Consider the following 20,926-nt stretch of genomic DNA (forward strand, 5'->3'; position numbering starts at 1 on the left):
GGCCTGGGCCCCTGGAGGAGAAAGCAAAAGGCCCCATATTTCGGTTCAAAACATGAACTGTACAAGTACAGAGAAGACTTTATTGTTATCTCAGTGTGAGGCAGCAGTGTGTCCAAAAAGCTAATGAGATCTTAGGCCATGTTCATAGCAATGTCATATTCAGACCCAAAGAACCAGCCATCCCACTGCTCTCTGGGCTGGGGAGGCCCACCTCAGATTGTATTGTTTAGGCACCACTCCTCTCTTGGAACAAACTGACCCACAGCATGGCCCCCTTGAGCTCTGGATGCGGCACAGGGCTCCTGTCGTCCCCTACTCCTCAGCATCTGTTCTCTGAGGTCCATGGCTATCAGGGCAGGTATTTGGGCTTGGCCCTTTGCCAGCTTAATTGACATTATTGTGGTCATTGTGCTTGTCCCTGCCCTCACGCCATTGACTTCGAATCCTCTCCAACTTCTCTGAATTCCTTGTGCGTCATTTCTTATGGCTCAGCAGTTTTGCACCACATTCATATTGCACATTTTTCTCAGCTGTCTCTCAGTTCACTGGGGCGTTCCATTTTAAGAGGGAGATTGACAAATCAGAGCATTTCAGGAGGAGGGAGACCAGGATGGCAAAGGGACTGAAATCCATGTCGAAGGAACTGGGATGGTTTAGTTTAGCCTGGGGAAAGGAGGTAGGGAGTACATGATAGCTGTCTTCCTCTGTTTGTACCCTTCAATGGGTCCCTTCCCATCTCTTCTGGGAATTTGCCTCATGAATCATCTCTTTTTTAGTTTTCACTCTCTCCCTGTTTGCTTCCACTTTTCCTGCTGCCTTCAGGCATAATTAGGTCTCTCTATCCTAAAAACCACTTTCTCCTGACCCTGCCACATCTCGAAACTATCGTCAAACTGTTAAGCTTCCAGAGTCATCTATATTCCTTGCCTCGACTTTTCCAGCACCCACTAACTTCCCAACCCATTGAAGTTTGGTTTGCCCCACCACACTATTCAAGGTTTTTGAAGAGGTTATCAGTGATTCCTTCTTAGGCAGTAGTTATCGCCCAAATGGTACAGAGATGAGCAAAGGCCAGCGATGAGCTCCGAATTGTGAAATCTGATGGCCTTGTTTCAGTCTTTATTCTTTGTGATCTTTCAGCAGCTTTTGACACCGATGACCACTCCCTCCTCCCATACACTTTCTTCTTCCTTGACTTCTGTGATGCTGCTTGTTCTCTAAATGTAATGTTTGCACAGTAGGTTGCCCACCCTAACTATTTATTTTTGATGATAATGATTTGTGTCTCATTTGATGCCCACAACGACCCAGTGCCAAGGAAAACGCCCTGTATTATGGTGAGGGGGTGTCTGTTTTTTAAGTGATGATGGCCAGCATTCAGCTGAGGACAGAGTTGGTGCCCTTTGTCCAGGTGTTAACCATGTCCTTCAGGGCTCTATGTCCAGGAGGCATGTCTTGTGTAAGAGAGAGATGAGCTTCATTCTGCGGGGTCTCTAGAAGGGAGCTAGGACTGGCCCCAGGAACTACAGGGACATAATTATAAAACACTTTTTATTTAAATAAAGTCAGATTTAAATAATTGGAGAAATATTAATTGGCCATGGGTGGTCTCTAGGAAGGAGCTAGGACTGGGTCTGGTCCTGCCTCCTTCTGAAGCCTCCCTCCTGATCACCCTGACTCTTCTAGGTAGCTGCAGTGTCACCAGTTTCACCTCTTGCCTGGCCCATTCCACTATGCCCTTTGGAACTCCCAGACTATTGACCATATACATTCCTCTCCATCCTCCGATTTCTTAACTGGCATTTCTTCTACCTCTGGGCTTAAACAGAAACCTGGATCTCCCTCTTAGGCTACTGTGGCCCTTGTACACAGTTCCTCCAGAATCACAAGGTCGGAAGGAGGGGTACACATACTGCTTCTTTCTCGCCACTTCTGTACCATTGCTCCTTCATTCAAGCCCAGGCCTTCCTTTTTCCACGCTCCATTCAATTTATTTGTGCCACCTTCTCCCTCTCCTTCTTACTGTGTCATTTCTCAATTCTCTGTGTCATTTCCTCACATTAAAAAAAATGAATTTAGTAGTAGCTGGATTACTCCATTCCTTGTTATTACCCCCAGGGACTTCATTATTCATGCTGATGACCTCTTCCTTTACTATGACATCCTTCTTCACCTCTATTCAGCTACATACCAAGCATGGCAACACCTTAGACCTATCAGAGTACAGAACTTTAAGTCTTTTCCTGACTACAGCCTCTTATCCTTCTAATTTTTCCAGTCTCTCATTCCCACTAACTGTTCCGTTCGCCCTTTTGCTCTTCTGAAGCACCTTTAGGTTCCCATTCCATGGCCCTCACTCTGACTCTGTTTGTTTCCATGATTTGCCAGTTTGATGTCTCTCTAGCTCTGACTTTAGAGTCTCTTGCCCTTATGATTTTACATGGCTCCCGACTTTCATCCCTGGGTAATCTCTAACATTTTTTTTTCTGCTCTTGCTTGAGGACTGCTCAGTTTTGCTAGAGAAAGTCAAGAAGCTGAATTTCTTTAATACATTACAAATTGATGGTAGAGACTCATGTTGGACCTTAATATTTGGCCCTTGTTGACTCCTCTCAGTCCTCACCTCTTCATTTTTCTTCTTGCCATTAATTGTCTTCCCTCCCAGCAGATGATCTGGCCTTTTACTTCACTGAGGACATTTGATATGAGTCTGTTCAGCCTTCTTTCATTCCTCAAACTCAGCCACAGAAGACAGGGACTGAGACATCTTTGCTGCCCTTCCATTATGGTCATTCTCTTTCTCTTAAAAAGGATTTATTTTATTTTTGTATCACCTTTGTTTCCCAATAGACTCCTCCTCTTCCTTCAATTAGAGTGTCATCCCTTACAACAAAGAATAAAACAAAGAAAAACTAATCCAGTCATATACGCAGTGCTCCCCATCTATAGCTCCTGCCCTTGCCCAATTATATGCCAATAAATTTAACACTCTAAGCGAAATGGAAGAATACTTACAAAAATATAAACTGTCCAGATTAACAAAAGAGGAAATAGAATATCTAAATAAAACTACTTTAGAAAAAGAAATTGAACGGCCATAAATGAAATTCCTAAGAAAAAAGCATGAGGACCAGATGGATTTACAAGTGAATTCTACCAAATAGTGAAAGATCAATTAATTCCAATATTAAATCAATTATTTGGAACGATAGTAAAAAAAAATTAGTCCTACCAAACTTTTTTAATGAAACAAGTATGATACTGATATGTAAACCAGGAAGAACAAAACCAGAGAAAGAAAATTACAAGTCAATTTCACTAATGAATATTGATGCAAAAATCCTAAATAAAATGCTAGCTAGAAGACTATAGCAATATATCACAAAGAGTATACATTGTGACCAAACAGGATTTATACCAAGAATTTCAACAGAAGGAAAACTATTAATACATTCATTGTATGAATAACAAAAGTAACAAAAATCATATGATTATCTCAATACATGCAGAAAAAACTTTTGACAGAATACAACACTCATCCCTATTAAAACACTTGAAAGCATGGGTATAAATGGATTTTTCCTTAAAATAAGAAGTCTCTACCTAAAACCATCAGCAAGCATCATTCTGTAACAAGGATAAGCTAGAAGCTTTCCTAATAAGATCAGTAGTAAAGCAAAGATGCTCATTGTCACCACTATTATTCAATATTGTATTAGAAATGTTAGCAATAGGGGCGGCCAGGTGGCTCAGCGAGTAAGAGCACTGGCCCCAGAGTCAGGATGACCTGGGGATCGAATCCGGGCTAAGATACTTAGCACCACACCCAGAAATAACTGGCCGTGTAACCTTGAGCAAGTTACTTAACCCCGATTGCTTTAAAAAAAAAATGTTAGCAATAGCAATAAGACAAGAAAAAAATTGAAGGAATCAGAATGGGTAATGGGGAAATAAAACTATCTCTTTTTGTAGACTATCTGATTGTATACTTGGAAAATCCTAGTGATTCAACTAAAAAATTAGTTGATACAATAATTTTTAGCAAAGTGGCAAATTTTTTTTTTAGCAAAGTAAGATAAACCCATATAAATCATCAGTATTTTTACTTATTACCAACAAAGACCTTCAAGAAGAGATGGTAAGAGATATTTAACTTAAAATAACTGTAGACAATATGAAATACCTCAGAGTATACCTGCCAAAACAAACTCAGGAACTACAGGGACATAATTATAAAACACTTTATTTAAATAAAGTCAGATTTAAATAATTGGAGAAATATTAATTGGCCATGGGTGGGCTGAGCCAATATAACAAAAATAATAATTGTCTAAAACACTTAATCAGTCTCATCCCAATTAAACTAACAAAAATTATTTTATTGAGCTAGAAAAAATAATAACAAAATTCACCTGGAAGAATTAAAGGTCCAGAATATCAAGGGAATTAATCAGAAGAAATGCTAGGGAAGGTGGCCTAGCCATACCAGACTTTAAACTCTATTATAAAGCAGCAACCATCAAAACTACTTGGTACTGGCTGAGGAATAGAGCAGTGGATCAGTGGAATAGATTAGGTACACAAGACATAGCAGTCAATGACTATAGTAATCTACTGTTTGATAAACCCAAAGACTCCAGCTTCTGGGATAAGAACTCACTATTTGACAAAAACTGCTGGGAGAACTGGAAAATAGTATGGCAGAAACTGGGCATGGACCAATATCTTACACTGTATACCTAAATAAGGTCTAAATGGGAGCATGATCTAGATATGAAGGCTGATACTGTAAGCAATCTGGGACAGCAAGGAATAGTTTCCCTGTCAGATTTAAGGAGAAGAGAAGAATTTATGACCAAACAAGAGAGAACATTATAAAATGCAAAATGGATAACTTTGATTACATTAAACTGAAAAGTTTTGTACAAACAAAGCCAATGTAACCAAGATTAGGAGGGAAGTGGAAAATTGGGAAAGAATTTTTACAACCAGTGTCTCTGATAAAGGCCTCATTTCTAAAATATACAGATCACTGAGTCAAATTTGTAAGGATACAAGTCATTCCCCAAATGATAAATGGTCAAAGGATATGAACAGGCAGTTTTCAGAGAAAGAACTTAAAGATATCTACAAGCATATGAAAAAATGCTCTAAATCACTATTGATTAGAGAAATGCAAATCAAAACAACTCTAAGGAACCATATCTCACAAGTCATGTTGGCTAAGATGACAAAACAGGAAAATGATAAATGCTGGAGAAGATGTGGGAAAATTGGAACATTAATGCATTGTTGGTAGAGTTGTGAACTGATGTAACCATTCTGGAGAGCAATTTGGAACTATACCTAAAGGGCTATAAAAAAATACATACCCTTTGACCCAGCAATACCACTTCTAGGGGTATATTACAAAGAGATCATATAAGTGAGAAAAAGACCTGTATGTACAAAAATATTTATAGCAGCTCTTTTTGTGGTGGTCAAGAACTAGAAATTGAAAGAATGCCCATCAATTGGGGAATGGCTAAACAAATTGTGGTATATGAATGTAATGGAATACTATTGTGCTATGAGAAATTAGGAGCAGATGGACTTCATATTTACCTGGAGAGACTCATATAAACTGATGCCAAGGGAGGAGAGCAGAACTAGGAGAATTTTGTACACAATTAAAGACACATATGTGTGATAACTAACTTTGATAGACTGGGCTCCTCTCAGCAATGCAAGGTTAGAAGACAACTCCAAAGACTCATGATGGAAAGAACTATCCACATCCAGAGAAAGAGCTGCAGAGTCTGAGTGCAGATGGAAGCAAACTACTGGCTCTCTTTTTTGTTTGGTTTTGTTTCCTCTTTCTCATTGTTCATTCCGTTGATTATAATTCTTCTTTACCACTTGACTAATGTTTAATGTGAAGGTATTTGTAGAGCCTGTATTGGATTGCATGCTGTCATGGGGGGGGGGGAAGGAGGGAGGAAACGGGGGGGGGGAGAAAATTGGGAACTCAAGGAGTTGTGGAGGTGAATGTTGTAAACCAAAAGTAAATAAATAAATTAAAAAATATATCCAAGGAATTAACGAAAAAAAAAATGTAAAGGGAGAAGACCTAGCAATACCAGATTTTATTTTTTTTAATTTTTAAAAAATTAATTTGCTTATTTCCTTTTAGTTTACATCATTCAGTTCCCCCTTCCCCCCATGGCAGCATGCAATCAAATGCAGGATCTGCAAATACCTTCACATTAAACATTAGTCAGGTTGTAAAGGATTATAACCAAAGGAGTGAACAATGAGAAAGAGGAAACAAAACCAAACAAGAAAAAGACAGAGAGTAAGTGGTTTGCTTCCATCGGCACTCAGACTCCGCAGCTCTTTCCATCATGAGTCTTTTGGAGTTGTCTTATAACCCTGCATTGCTGAGAGAAGTCCAGCGTATCAAGGTTAGTGTCTGTTATTGTGTACAGATATCTCCTGGTTCTGCTCTTCTCACTCAACATCAGTTTATATAAGTCTCTGCAGGTTATTATAAAGTCTGTCTGCTCTCCATTTCTTATAGCACAGCGCTATTCCATTACATGCATATACCACAATTGTTCAGCCATTCCTTAGTTGATGGGCATCCCCTTGATTTCCAATTCTTTGCCACACAAAAAGAGCTGCTCTAAATATTTTTGCAGTACCAGATTTTAAACTGTTTTATAAGGTGGTAATTATCAAAACTACCTGGCTAAGGAATAGAGTAGGTATACAATACACAGCAGTAAATAACTATAGTAATCTTGTGTTTAATAAATGCAAAGATCTAAGCATTTGGAGTAAGAACTCACTATTTGGTCAAAACTGCTGGAAGAACTGGAAAGCAGTCTGGCAGAAATTAGGTACAGACTGCTTTGTCTTACCAAGACAAAGTCAAAAAATACATGACCTTAAAGGAAGATATTACAAGTAAATTAGAGGAGCATGGAACATATTACCTATCACATCTATGGATAAGAATTTGGGAATAAACAAGATAGGCTTGTGGGATGTAAGATGGATAATTTTGATTACATCAAATTAAAAAGGTTTTGTATAAATAAAACTAATGTTAAGGAAAGCAGAAAGTTGGGGGAAAATTTTTATAGCCAGTTTCTTTTATGGCCTTATATCAAATATATAGAGAACTGAGTCAAATTTATAAGAATATGAGTCATTCTTCAATTGTTAAATGGCCAAAGGGTATGAACAGGCAGTTTTTGGAAGAAGAAATCAAAGTTATGTAGTCATATGAAAAAATGCTCTAAATTGTTATTGATTAGAACAACTCTGTGATACTATCTCACACCTATCAGATTGTCTAAAATGATAGAAAAGGAAAATGACAAATGTTGGAGGGGATATGGAAAAATTGGGAAACTAATGAATTGTGAACCAATCGAACCATTTTGGAAAGCAATTTGGAATTATGCCCAAAGAATTATAAAACTGTATATTCCCTTTGACCTAGCTATGCCACTAATTAGGTCATCAGGAAAAAAGGAAAATAACGTATATGCTCTACAATGTTTATAGTAGCTCTCTTTGTGGTGGAAAAGAACTGGAAAGTGGGGGGATACCCATCAATTGGGGAATGACTGAACAAGTTGTGGTTTGTGCTGTAAGAAATGATGAGGATGCTGGTTTTAGAAAAACATGGAAAGACTTGCATGAAATAATGCAGAGTGAAACAAGAAAATGTTGTATACAGTAACAGAAATATTATTCAAAGAGTGACTGAATGACTAAGATATTCTGAGTGTTATGATTATTCATATCAACTATGATTTATAAGGGAAAATGCCATCCACCTCCAGAGGAAGATCTGATATATGAAAAGAAAGTATATATTGTATGGTTGTGTGTGTGTATGTGTAATGTTGGCTTTTTCTAATGTGGGATAGAAAGGGATGGAGGGAGAAGACTTGTAACTCCAAATGTAACTAATAAATAGATTAATTCATTTTTTAAAATGGTAAGTTGGTGCAGCACACTGTTTTGGAGGCATGCAGGTTTCTTGTTTGATATCTCTGGCCTAGATGGTAGTAGTACAGCTAGGTGGATTCAGGTCTATTTAGAATTCTGAAATTCTGTGATTGTCATGGGAGAGATTGAACATGCCTGAGAAAAAGAGAGCAAGGTCATAGAGGACTGAGATGGGGGTGGGATGTGACAGGTTAGCAAAGAAGGGGGCCACTTCTTCCTGAGACTGAAGAGACCAAAGAGAGTAGAGGTGAGGACATTGAGGGTAGGAAAAAGTAGAGGTTAATTCCCAGCTGATGGCTTTAATCTTCCCCAACTGGGTTGGAGGTGAGGTTATCTGCTAAGAATGGGGAGGGAGGGGAAGAAGGAGGGAGTGGAGTTGGGGTTTGAAGAGATTTGGAATAGTTACTTTAGGAAGCACGAAAATCGCTTTGTCTTGTAACATTAAGAGCCCCTGTTGGGGCCAAATAGCCCAAGTGTGTAGAGGGTAAATCAGCAAGATTTTCTGCTGTTTGTCCCAGCAGCTCTGGGTAATTTGGGATTAAGGGGAGGAGGGGGAGGCTAGATGGTAGGAATTAGCCATGGCTGAGAGTTGGAGGGGGGGGCCACAAACAGGAGAAGGGCTTAAGGTGGAGGATCGGGCAATATTTTGAACCCTTGAGGTCTAGGAGATTGGCAGGAGGCTAGCCTACCATGTAGATCAGTGAACTCCAAAGTGGGGGCCATAGTTTGACCCCAAGGAGTGTGTGATTAATCAATTGGGGAGGGTTTGAAGATGGGTCACACCCCACCCTCACAGCTGTGGCCAATCCAGGTGCCTGGTTCAGGCACAACCACATCTGCCTTATCTCCTCACTTTCCTCTACTTGGGCCCCACCTTCCCTCTGTTGTAGAAACTCCCGACTCCACCTTTCTGGGCTAGTCTAACCTAACTATTACCCAGGGGGCATAGTTGTAGGGTGGGATAGTGTGTCACTTAATGTATGACTTTCTGTCTTCATCATGGTCTCCTTTAATTATCTTTCCTCTCAAATTCACCTCCTTTCTACGCTTCCCTATTATGTCAAGGACACTATCCTCCACGTCCACAGCTTTGACTTCTTATTCTCCCTCACATTAGTGGCAAATCTGGTCATTTTGTTCTCCTGGACATCTCTCCCCTGTCCCCTTCTCTCCACTCCCAGAGCTGCTACCCTAGTTCAGCCTCTCATCACCTCACCCATGAATCACTGCAGCAGCCTTCCATCTGCTCTTACCTCAGGTCTTTCCTTACTCCAATTCACCCTAGATGCTACTGCCAAAGTTATTTTTCTTAAGCACAGATCTGACCATGAGACTCTCCTCTTTGGCTGATCTCAGTGGCTTCCTGTTGCCCCTGGGATAAAATGTTATTTCATCTTTATCTCATCTTTTTTTTTTTTTGCTTTTTGCAGGGCAATTGGGGTTGAGTAACTTGCCCAAGGTCACACGGCTAGTTTTTTTTTGTGTGTGTTAAGTGTCTGAGGTAGGATCTGAACTCAGGTCCTCCTGACTCCAGGGCCAGCGCTCATCTCATCCTTTTTAAAGTTTTATAATACATATAATTATTAATGCAGCAGGACATGTATATAATTTATTGATAGTAAATACATATATTGGGCCCGCATACTCAGAACATTTTTTTTTTTTGCATGACCAGAGAAGTTTGGAGACCACTGATTTAGACAGGGTTCAGGAATCGGAAGTCTCCCTCTTGCCTTTTGGCTCCCAACAACAAACAGTGGAACCTTGGGATTCAGGTTTTTCCCCATTGCCTCTGCCTATTTGCTCCACTTTCCTCCCTTCACCTTCCTCTGGGCCTGAAAACAATGGTTCAGAAGCAGCTTTGGAATTTTATCTTTCTTGACTAACAAGGGCAAGCCTGGGTCCTTTAATCTGCTAATGGTGGCATCTTGGTTACTCCTAGTTAGTATCTGTAGTCCAGTAGTGATTCCTACATAAAGATTCTAACTCTCCTTGGTGCTGGCCCCACCTTGGCTCCCTCAAGGATTTCGTTTCTGGACCTGACAAGGGGGTGTGATCAAAACTAGCCTGAAAGGTTACAAGAGAACCTTGATTTCTCTAAGAAAAAGGGTTGAGTGCTACTTAGTACTCTTGGTTTCTTTGAAACAGTGAAGGGCACATGTAGTAAACTGATATGAATAAGGCTGTATAAAATGTTGTGGTCGTAATCTGTTTTTAAGATACCAGGATTGAAGAAGCTTTGTCTGACACAGGGTCTGTAGAGAACTTCCGAGCTGGGAGACACTTGGAGAGATGCTTTGGTTCAAAGCTCATGTACCCCACGCCCATTGGCACCCAGCATTTCCATTTCCTTAGCCCTCGCCTAGAAGAATAATCCAGAAGTAGTTATGGGCTGCCTCACACCGGGATGCCATTTTGGATTCTGTGAGATTTGGGCTCATTGTCATCTGGTGTGGAAGCCTGTGCTGGAGGACATTCAGTTGCAATCAGCTGGGTCTTGTTGGGGGGAAAAAGTTTTTAACTGCAGGGCATTCATCAGCAGAGGGAGCGGTAGTGGCAGCATCTAGGGGAACTGGAGTCTGAAGGGTGTCAAAGTCGTCCCCTTCGTTGGTCACAGATGGAAGCAAGAGAGGAAAATGGGGGAGGTAGGGTAGGAATCTGGAGAGCTTTTCCTCAGAAAGTGCTGGAGAAACTCCTTTCTTATGGGGCTATCAAGCTTGTCCTGAGCTTCCCAACCACTGGTAATCTTTCCTTCATCTAATCTCATACATAACACTTGGAGAAGTGAATATTTCTTTGTGAATGTGTCCAAAGCCCCCAGGAAACCAAAAGGTACTTCAGGGTAGGTCTTGTTTTTACCTCTTTCCTCCAGCAAGGCTCATTGCACGTGGGAGGATGCTAATAATGGCTGATGAAGCTAGCTGGTCCAGTGGCTAGAACCTTGGCCTCGGAGTTGGAAAGGCCTGAGTTCCGATTCTGCCTAGTACGATTCACCAATGTCTCAGTTTCCTCATCTGTAAAATGGAGATAACACCTGCCTCCTCCTCGAGTTGTGAGGGTCCATGAGATGATATTTGCAAAGCACTCTGCAAACCATCGTGTCCAGCTTTGTGACGAAGACTCTTCTTCATGTTAAAATTCTTCTTGGCAGAGATACTGGAGGGCTTTGCCATTTCCTTCACCATCTCACTTTATAGATGAGGAACTGAGGCAAGCAGGGTGAAGTGACTTGCCCAGGGTCACCCAGCTAGGAAGTATTTGAGTCTGGATTTCCTGATTCCAGGCCCTGTACTCTATCTACTGCAGCGCCACCTGTCTGCAAGCCTTAAAAACCTCTATAAATGATAGCTCCGTTAACTAGCTAGCTCTCCAGGCTGCTCCTAGAAAGTGCACTTGGGCTGCAGTACCCAGCGAAGGGGGCCATCTGAGGACATTGTCGCCGATTTTCCCAAATTGCTGCTTGAACTTTAGACAATGTCCAATTGGGGGCCACGTGAAAAAATTGTTCGGTTTGGAGCAAGGCTTCTGTTGGCAGGCTTCCTGGTTTCCAGCAGGAACGAGGGGCTGCATTCAATGCTACTCCAGGGTTGCACAGTAATAATGGAACAGGTAGTCATGTGCAAGTCTTGGAGCTGGCCCTTTGGGGATGGGGCCTGTGTGCGAGTGTCTGGCTGGAAGGTCTGTCTTTGTAGTAAAGAGGAAAAAATCGGAAAAAGAATTTAGCCAAATTCTCCTTCTCCACAAAGTGTACCCTCTTCCATTCTAAGCAATTATTGGCTCTCTTGCTTTCCCAGGCTGTTGCTCGAGGGAATTTTCAGCGAGCTGTCACATGTACCCAATGTTGTGAAGAAATGCTGATGGGGCTGCCCCAAGAGGTGAGTGAAATTTCCGCTTTTCTTTTTTTTGGGGAGGGGGTGTAAATTTTTAAAATTTTAAACTTAAACACAAAATGAGAAGAGAAAAAAAGCGTATACGTTGCCATGTACACAGCAGATCACGAGAGGATTCAATATAAAAAAATCCATTTTCATTTCAAGAAAACCGATATAATAAATCCTCCACATCGTTTTCCAGGCTGCCCAGCTTTTCTGGGCTTTTTGTTCCCTGCTCTGCTTCGCAGCTTTTGTTTTCAGAGCTGACTGCCTTTCCCCTCTTCTCAGCTGCCCTCCTCCCCCTCCCGGGGCTTTTAGAAAGGCTCCTAGCTACTGCCTGAAGCTGTCTGAAGATTTCTGTTCTTATTGTAAATGCCTAGATTTGAAGCTTGTTTACTAAGGGTCAGCTAATTAAGAACAAATTGAAAATAGGTAAGTTCCTTGCTTACCCTTTTCTCATGAAACCAGAACACATTTCTAAATTTCATGCCCCCTGAAGCAATAGTGGTTGGGGACAATCGAGCAGTTATTGGCATCTCTGTGGCTGAGGCCTGGACCATGCGGTTCAGAGGTGTGCCCAGCTTGGCAGGTCTGGCCCATTCCCGTGGCTGGACTGTATGGCTTATAAAGAGGTTAGAGAAGTTTCCTTTGGGCCTCTTCTTCCCTTTTCTGCTCCGCCTTCTGCCTGGCTCAGGGTGCGCTCACACTGGCAGGCTCTTGTTGCAGAGGATATGGAATGTGGGGGAGGTCTGCTCATACCAGGGCTGCCTGTTCCAAGGTAGGGCTTCCCAGAAAGGGCTGCTCTGCTTCAACGTTGAAAAAGCGAATGGGGTTCCTAATAGATTCTTTTAAAAATGTATTGCTATTTTTGTTTTAACATTCTCTTTAGTTCCAAATGTGTCCCTCTGTCCTTGGCCTCCCCAGACAACCCCACAGTCAGTACTTTGCTTGTACCCCACCTCTATAAAGGGAGAAGGGAGGGAGATGCATTTTCCCAGCTCTTCCTTGGAGTCAAGTCTGGTCACAAAAACATTCTTTCCACGACTGCTTGATTCCTGATATGCATCTGTGAAACCAAGGAGCCAGATTGGATGGGCACTGGGGTCTTTTCCAGCTCTGAGTCTGGACATCTTATGATCGAGCACCAAGAATGTTAGAATGATGATCATATCTTATGCAGTGCTTACTGTATAGAAGCAGATACCTCATTTCCTGAAATATTTTCTCTCTACAGACTTAGTACAAAAGATATCTTGAAACATTCGCACACCTTAAAGAACCTTTGCTGCATCTCCCTGTTTAGCTATAGGTATCCTTGAGTATATTTTTTTTCTGCCATTTCTTGCATGCAAGTGTAGCCCATGTAAGAGTTCAAAGTCCTTATCCTAAGTCCCACTTGCATCAAAGTGTCAGTCCTCTGGAGTTGGGCTATGTTTCCCTCTCTGGGTTCTAGCATTACCCCTGAGGGTGTAGAGACTTCTTTCAAATACTCTTGGCTCAAGCCCCCATTCCAGTGTGTTCTCCCCAATACCAATAGGCAGTTATAGTTAACATCTCCCTTGGGGAAGGAAAGAACGGACACAATAGACAGAAAATAGCTTCGTCATATCTATGGTCACATGTTTGCCCAGGTAAGAAAAAAAAGTCTCAAGACTTCTCTTTCCACCTGGAAGCTTACAATACTCCTTACTGCAGTGTAGTAGGGCAGGGAGACAAGTAGATGGATGGGTGGAAGGAGGGAGGGAGGGAGATCGACTCACTTTGACTCATTAGTGACTTTTGAATGGGCACCCAAGTTGTGGTTCAGCAGCCAGTCAAAAGCCTATTTCTTCCCTATATGGTTAGTAGACTAGAAACAGTTATAGAATACTGTCCCTGCACATGTTTTGAAGCCCATGCTCAGAAGGGCGAGGCTCAGCCAGTTCCCTGTTACCCAAGTCATTGCTGGTAGTGCCTTTTGGGAATCTGACATTTGGGATTCTAATGAGATTGTGGTGTGCCATGATTCATGTCCATGGTGCATCATAGGGGCAATATTAGTGTGAAAAGATGGGCTGAGGTGTAAGGGAGCAGGGAAAGGACTATGATTTTCTAAATGCCACCTGGTCTTTCTCTTTGATTCTGGGTCCAGTTCATTGTGAATCTGTGGGACCTCTCCAAGGTAGATCTATCGATGGACTAACTCAAACTGCTTCTCATCCAACTGCATGCCCCTAATCCAGGTTCTAGGAATTCTTTAGAGTATTACAGACTTGGAGCTACAGGGGCTCTTAGAAGCCATCTGGCCTCAACCTCCTCATCTTACAAATGAGGAAACTGAGGTCCAGATGATGGAAGTGGCTTGCTGCAGGCAGTAAGTACCTAAGTTTGGATTTGAATCTGGGCCTTCACCTCCAAATCGAGCATTCTTTCCATTATACCCCATGGAAAAAAGACCAATCATTTTTGAATGGCTGTGGATCTCATTCAAAAAGCCCTCTGATGTTGTGGGGCTTGGTGCAAAGAAGAACCCCTATACCACTTAGCATCTGCAGGATAGCCCTCATTAACAGTGGTGAGAGCACATTTGTCAAGTGCATTTCTCCCTCTTGAGTTTCATATTATAAGCAGAGGATAGTGGGACAGAATTCTTTCTGTGATTTTGTATGTTATGCCTCCTAAGGATTGATTGTGAATGCTTAGACTGGAGAAAAGATTCATGAAGAATCTAAGTATCTGAAGGGCTCTTGGGGGTAGTAGGGAAGGGAGGGTGGCCTCAGAGGGATGGCTAGAAACTATGGGTCAAAATTGAAAAGCGGCAAAGTCAAGCTTGATTTCAAGACAAAGGTCTTAACATGTCTAACACGTCCATTTGTGGAACGTGTTGGGGCAGCCTAGGGAGGCAGTGGATTCTCTCTCATTTGAGATCTCTAAGTTGTCTGAGTGACCCATTGTCAGGTTTGTTAAAGTGAGAGTCTTTTTCTGCTACAGATTGAACTGTAGAGCTTCAGTGTCTGTGTCAACTCTGACATTTGGTGATTCTGTCAAGGAATCTTGTATGAACCCAGCCTATGCTTAGGAGCCCAATTAGCACATTGGTAAATTTTCATATTGCTGTTGATGGCTCTTGAACTGCATGGGAGATTGAACCATATTGGTGAATTTTGCGTTATCTTGATTAAAAATTCCGGGAGTCCAAGAGGTCAAAACAATTTTTCAGAGACATAGTTGATCTGTTTGAATACTCCTTCCTTTTGCCACTAACTCTGTGGGAGGCCAAACCGACATATTACTATGGGTAGAATGCAGAAGCACACAAGAGAGTCCAGGTTTCTTCTAGTCAGAGGGACATTAAAGGGATTCACCCAAACATATAATGTCATTCCTCTCACTAACTTTTTCTTAATTTGGAAAATACAGTTATTTTGCATAAAACATGCTATGGTTTTATTATTCTTTTAAGTGAATTCATATTTTGAAATGATCAGTTTTAACTTATAGTAAATACTGATAGATAGAACCCACATAAAGGAAAGTTCTTTATGGGGGGGGGGGGGAGAGTCCTTAATACATCTGAAGAGTGTAAGGTGGTCCTGAAACCAAAAGTTTGAGAACCCACAGTGAGCAAATTTTAAAACAGAAATTTCTTCAAAGAAGTGTAGATGATCAATAGCCACACCATTAAAGATTTTTTAAAACACTTTTGTCATCTGAGAAATGAACATGAAAACAACTTGCCTTGTGGTCATCGGATGGACAAAGATGACAAAAGACCCTAAAACTGAGTGCTGACCTGACTTTGGAAAGAAGCTCACACCTCACTTTGGGGGCTGTGAACCAGCTCTGCTGCTTGAGAACACACCCTGGACTTATCTGATGAATGTGAAAACCCTTGGAGCCTCTGGTGGGTCCTGTCACTGGTATTCTAGCCTAGGGAGGTTATTGACAGCTGTAGACAAAGATTCTAAGGGGCAGCAGAGGAGCATTGTCCAGATGTTATCTCCTCTGATCCCCACAGCCACCCAGGGAGGGATCCCCTTAGGAAACTGAGGGGAAGCTGCTGGCTCAGAGGGACCTATCTCGGAAGAACTGGAGGCCAGACTGGAATGGTGGGCTTCCTGATTCCCAAGGCCAGCGAATCAGGAACTGAGCACTCCTCGTCCGAGGATTGGGGAAGAGCTGCACTAACTCGAAGGGTGTAAATAGGCTGGACTGTTACCATACCGCTCCAAAAACATGAAGAGGAAGAATTCCAATAAGTAAGGGAAGACTTTGGTGAAATGATGCTGAGTGAAGAAAGAGTACCTAGAATGGCCACACTGCTAGCAGCAATGTGGAGTGCGATTTCTGTGGTGAAAAGCAAGAAAAGCCTCAGAAGGAGTCCCAGGAATGAAAAAGGAGCTTCAGGTAGCTCTGAGGTCCATGCTCATGGTGATGTCTTTCCAGGCAGCCTGGCTTAGTGCCTGCTGGAAGAAGCCCTTGGGCAAGTCTTGCCCCTGATCTCTACTAGCCTTCTGCCCCAAGGTTGCAGCTATGTTGTCTGTGTGTGTTGCTAGATGGAGTTTCCTGACTCCAAGTTTCCTCTGTTGATGAAATAAGTTCAACTCGTCCTCCAAAAGAAAAAAAAAGTGCCAGTGGCTTTTCTCATTGGGCATCCAGTCAGTCACACTCCCTTGTCCCTTTCCACATTTTCTTCTTCTCTTCCTATTTGTATATTTGCCTTTCTATAGAAGTTAAAGTGGATTTTGAATCACATATACATGCTTTCAGCATCTCGAAAACAACGGAATTGTAAAGGAAAAAAATCACTTTGGGGCCTAAGAGAGTCAACAGAAGGGGACTTGGTTTTTTTTTTTATATTTTAAACTTTTATCCTAATTAACAAAGGAATTTTATGAGCAAAAAAAAAATGAAGTTCCCTGAATCATTGAAAATGTCTTTTATGAGCAGCTTTGTACTGAGGTGAGGAGTTAAGTGACCAGACACATTTTAGCCTGGCGATGTCATTGAGCTTAATTACCAGTGAACTCTGCTGTGCAGAGCATTAACTAGAGTGTGTACTGTCTAGTTTGAGTATGTGGTTGTGTAATGTTAATGGGATTTAAGATCTTCCCCACCCATTAACAGGCCTCATGTGGAGCCCAGTAAGAGAAGGTTACTTAGGAGAAGCTTACTTGTCTGAAGGCTTTCCTGTGTTTTGCTAATTTCTAATTAGGCCCTGAGTCAATAGGGTTCTGTCACCTACTGGCTCTGAGAAGTGTATATATACTCTGACTTGCTGTGTTGCTTTGGGGCCTCACTTGTGATTTCCCTGGTCAAGATTCTGAGTGGCCGTATGTTCAGAGTTCCCTGACTGCTTAGATGTAAAGGCTCTCCCCATCCAGGGGTGTATGTAAAGTATATAGTTGATTAAGGCAGTCAGAGCCCTGTCTGTTGGTCTTTATTTCTCTGCTTGTATTTTCTCTGAAGTTCAAGGTGCAGATCTCAGCACCTGTGCTAGCAGCCATGCTGGGGATGTCAGTGTGGTTGCTGCTACAGGTTGTTGCTGTTTTGCAATGTATGTTGTGAGTTTTAGCTCCACTGAGCAGTACGACTTCAATGTTAGAAGGCTTCAGAGAGCTCAGCTAGTACTAATTTCAGAAAAGTGGCTGCGGCCTGGTACTGAGGGCTGGATAGGTCGAGTGGCTTGCCTAAAGTCGGACAGCTTGGTGAGCAGCTTGGCAAATGGGTCTCTAGTGCCTATTTTGTGAGAAGTTCTGAGCTAGGCTCTGGGGATAAAAAAAGGGAAAAGCATCCTAGCTCCTACCCATGAAGAGTTTACAGATTTGTAGAGGGGATAGAACAGGAGCACACTTGAACATCATACAAGCTCAAATGTGCTAAGGGCAAAGGAAAGCTCTGGATGATTAATTGGGTTGGGCCCAGGGCTCCAGGTATATCTTGACTCCCAGTCTGTAAACATATAGGAATCTGTGAAATGGGACACAAGAGTTCTTACTGAGTATCTAGAAGGAGGCTTAATAGACCCAGAAGTTCACCAAAAGCGCAATTTTACCCTTAGTTCTGATCAAAACCTCAGTCAGAGGCCTCTCTAAAGATAGCAGGCAGGAATGGTTGTATTCCACCCAGGTACAGAATTGCTATGGCCCTGTATGAACTCTTAGTACACATCTGAGGCATGTCAAGAGTTCAGATGTTTCTTCTGAGGAGTAATTCAAGAATGTGTTTAAAGGAATAGAGCACCAGGCTCTGGAGTCAGTAGGACCTGAGTTCAAATCCGGCCTCAGACACAACACAAAAACTAGCTGTGTGACCTTGGGCAAGTCACTTAACCCCAATTGCCCTCCAAAAAGCAAAAAAAATACATTTAAAGACTTCTGGATTTTATCCAGACCCATATAACCCAGACCTTTCTTTCTTTACAATTTTGATGGACAACGGGCAGTGTGATGTGCTTAGGCATGCATATTGAACCTCTGCTTTCTGACTAGGCTGTGACTCAAAGGGCAATTGGATTTGAAGCAAGATAGGTCCATACACGTTGTGTTCAGAAATGACTTGCCTCAGATCTTTGATTCTTAATTGAGGGTCTGTTTCTGTAGTTATTTTTGTAAACTTCAACATGCCTCCTTTACTAGGATTGAAGCATTCCTCTCAGGGGAATAGTTGAAAGACCACCTTAGACCAGTCCTTGGATGTTACAGATGTGGAAACTGAGGCCCATGGAGGGGAAGTGACTTGTTTAAGGTCATACAAGGAATAAGTGACAGAGGAAGGATTTGAACCCAGCTCATCCAACTCCAAAGCCAGTGCTTTTCCCACCATACTGAGCTGCCATCTCTCATGAAAACCATTGTGGATAATCGTTGATTTATTGGTATTGGTAGGTTGAAGTACCGTGTCTATACAGACAACTTCTCTTTCTATACAAATATGCAAATCTAGTTTACCTCTTGGTAAGAGAGCATCGCAGGGGCAGCCAGGTGGCTCAGCGAGTAAGAGCACTGGCTCCAGTGTCGGGATGACCTGGGGATCAAATCCAGGCTCGGATACTTAGCACCACACCCAGAAATAACTGGCCATGTAACCTTGAGCAAGTTACTTAACCCCGATTGCTTTAAAAAAAAAATAAAAAGAGGGCATCGCTGTCCTTCCAGTCACTCTGGTCTACAGCCTTGGAGTCTTTCCCTCCACTCTTCACCCTCTTCCCCACACTCTCTGGTCTAGCCAAACTGGCCTTCTTTCTCTTTTCACCTCCCATCTTGGTGCTCTCTCCTCCCTGCTCTGAGAATCCCTAGTTTCTTTTTCCTCTATTACACTGTCATCTTCTCTGTGAGGCCTTACCTGCCGCGTCCCCCTCCAAAAATGATTTTCTGTTTTCAGCTTTCTATATTCTTTACATAAGAACATGTTAACTCTTCTAATTGCATGTAAATTCCTTGAGGGCAAGAACCCTTTCTTTTTGTCTTTGTATCTAATGCCTGGCACATAGTAGGCACTTACTAAATAATTATTTCTTGATTGAAAGAATGGTAGTTACTGTGAATATTGATAATGTGAAATATAGATAAATTGGTGGCTTTTAAAAAGGGCTTTTAGGGTAGTACAGCCAAAGGAGTCCTGGGTTTTGAGTCTGAAACTCAGGTTTGAATACTGGCTTTGCTACTAGGACCTTGGGCAAGTTGCTTTACCTTTCTGGGCCTTTCTCTCCTTCTCTAAAATGAAAGGTCTCCATGATCCCTTTTGTCTCTAAATGGAATGTGGTTGTAGGATTGGCTAGTACTTTCAGAATTCAATACTCACCAGAGAGGACATGAGCATAGAGCTTCATGGATTAACAGTGTTAACTAACCTGAGAGTCTTTCCAATTCATTGGATTTCATTCAATTTCATCCAATTCATTAAATACTTATTATGCGCCTTGCTCTAAGAGGAGAGAATAGCACCACGATGGGAGGTGAAAGGAAGAGCAAGAAAAAAGCCAAACCATTCCATTGGGAGTGCTAGTAGTGAAGGGGATAAGGAAAGAGTTGACTGAGGAAGTGGTCCCTGAAGTGAGCCTGGATGGAGAAGTGGGGCACTCCCAGTATTCCAGCTGTACTGAGGCATCGAGAGGAGCTGCGTCCAGCTTCTCCATGCCCCCTTCTTCTCTGCCCCTTCCTTCACACTGCAGCTCTGATAGGAGTCTTTACGTGATTTCTTCATCTTGAAATTGCTTTGGACTCACACATTGTGTCCCCTGAATAGGGATTCTTTAGTTCCTAGATCTTCAATTCCGGGCATATAATAGGTGCTTAATAAATATAAAAAGGAAATGCCTTATAGCAATATTTGGCTACAATATGGAGTGTACGAATGAGGAATAACATGAAATGCTTTTGGGAAGGTTAGTGGGAGCCATGTGGTGCAGGCTGAGGACTTTGCTTTTTGCCCTAAAGATGAAGGGTTTTGAGTAGGCGAGAGAATCATTGGCAGCCAGATGGAAGATCCATTGAGGAAGGAAGAATCTAGAAGCTGGGAAGACCAATGAGGAGGTTGTTACAAGGGTTTAGGTGAGAATGATGAAAGCCTGAACCGAGGGAATGGAATAAACATTGTCTACCATACCAGGCTTTGTACTAAGCACTTTACAAATGATATCTCATTTTATTCTCCCAACAACCCTGGGAGATAGGTGCTGTTACTATTCCTATTTTACTGTTTCGGAAGCTCAGGCAGACAGAGGTGAAGTGACTTGGGTGGAGTCACACAGCTAGTAAATGTCCAAAGCAAGATTTGAACTTGGGTCTTCCTGACCACACACACAGCACTTTTGTCTACTGAGTAACCTAGCTGCATCGAGGTGGTGGCCTTCTGAATGGTGATATTTCCTGCAGATAGAAGTGAAAGACAAGAGACAACTTTCTCACCCGATCGCCCCAACACCTTGTGCCTAATTGAGAATAAAGAAAAATAAAACCCATTAGAAACACATAGAGTTGAGCAGAACAAATTTCCATACTGACCACGTCCAAAAAACCTAAATTGTGCACTCTGCGTCTTTCACTCATTAGGAGGTGGGCAACAAGTTT

The 20,926-nt window shown here is 42.1% G+C and overlaps 1 protein-coding gene across 1 annotated transcript in view; it reads left to right on the forward strand.

Moving 5' to 3' along the window:
- The window catches only part of TEX11 (testis expressed 11), a 215,916-nt gene that overhangs the window by 33,342 nt on the left and 161,648 nt on the right, over positions 1-20,926 (forward strand). Inside the window, 1 exon segment of the mRNA XM_069062473.1 lies at positions 11,799-11,879. Coding sequence (XP_068918574.1) covers positions 11,799-11,879 — 81 coding nt within the window.

Source organism: Petaurus breviceps, unplaced genomic scaffold (assembly GCF_028583685.1).
Source record: "Petaurus breviceps papuanus isolate PSGF00001 unplaced genomic scaffold, PetGlider_PUasm1.0 90451, whole genome shotgun sequence".
Taxonomy (NCBI): Eukaryota; Metazoa; Chordata; class Mammalia; order Diprotodontia; family Petauridae; genus Petaurus; species Petaurus breviceps.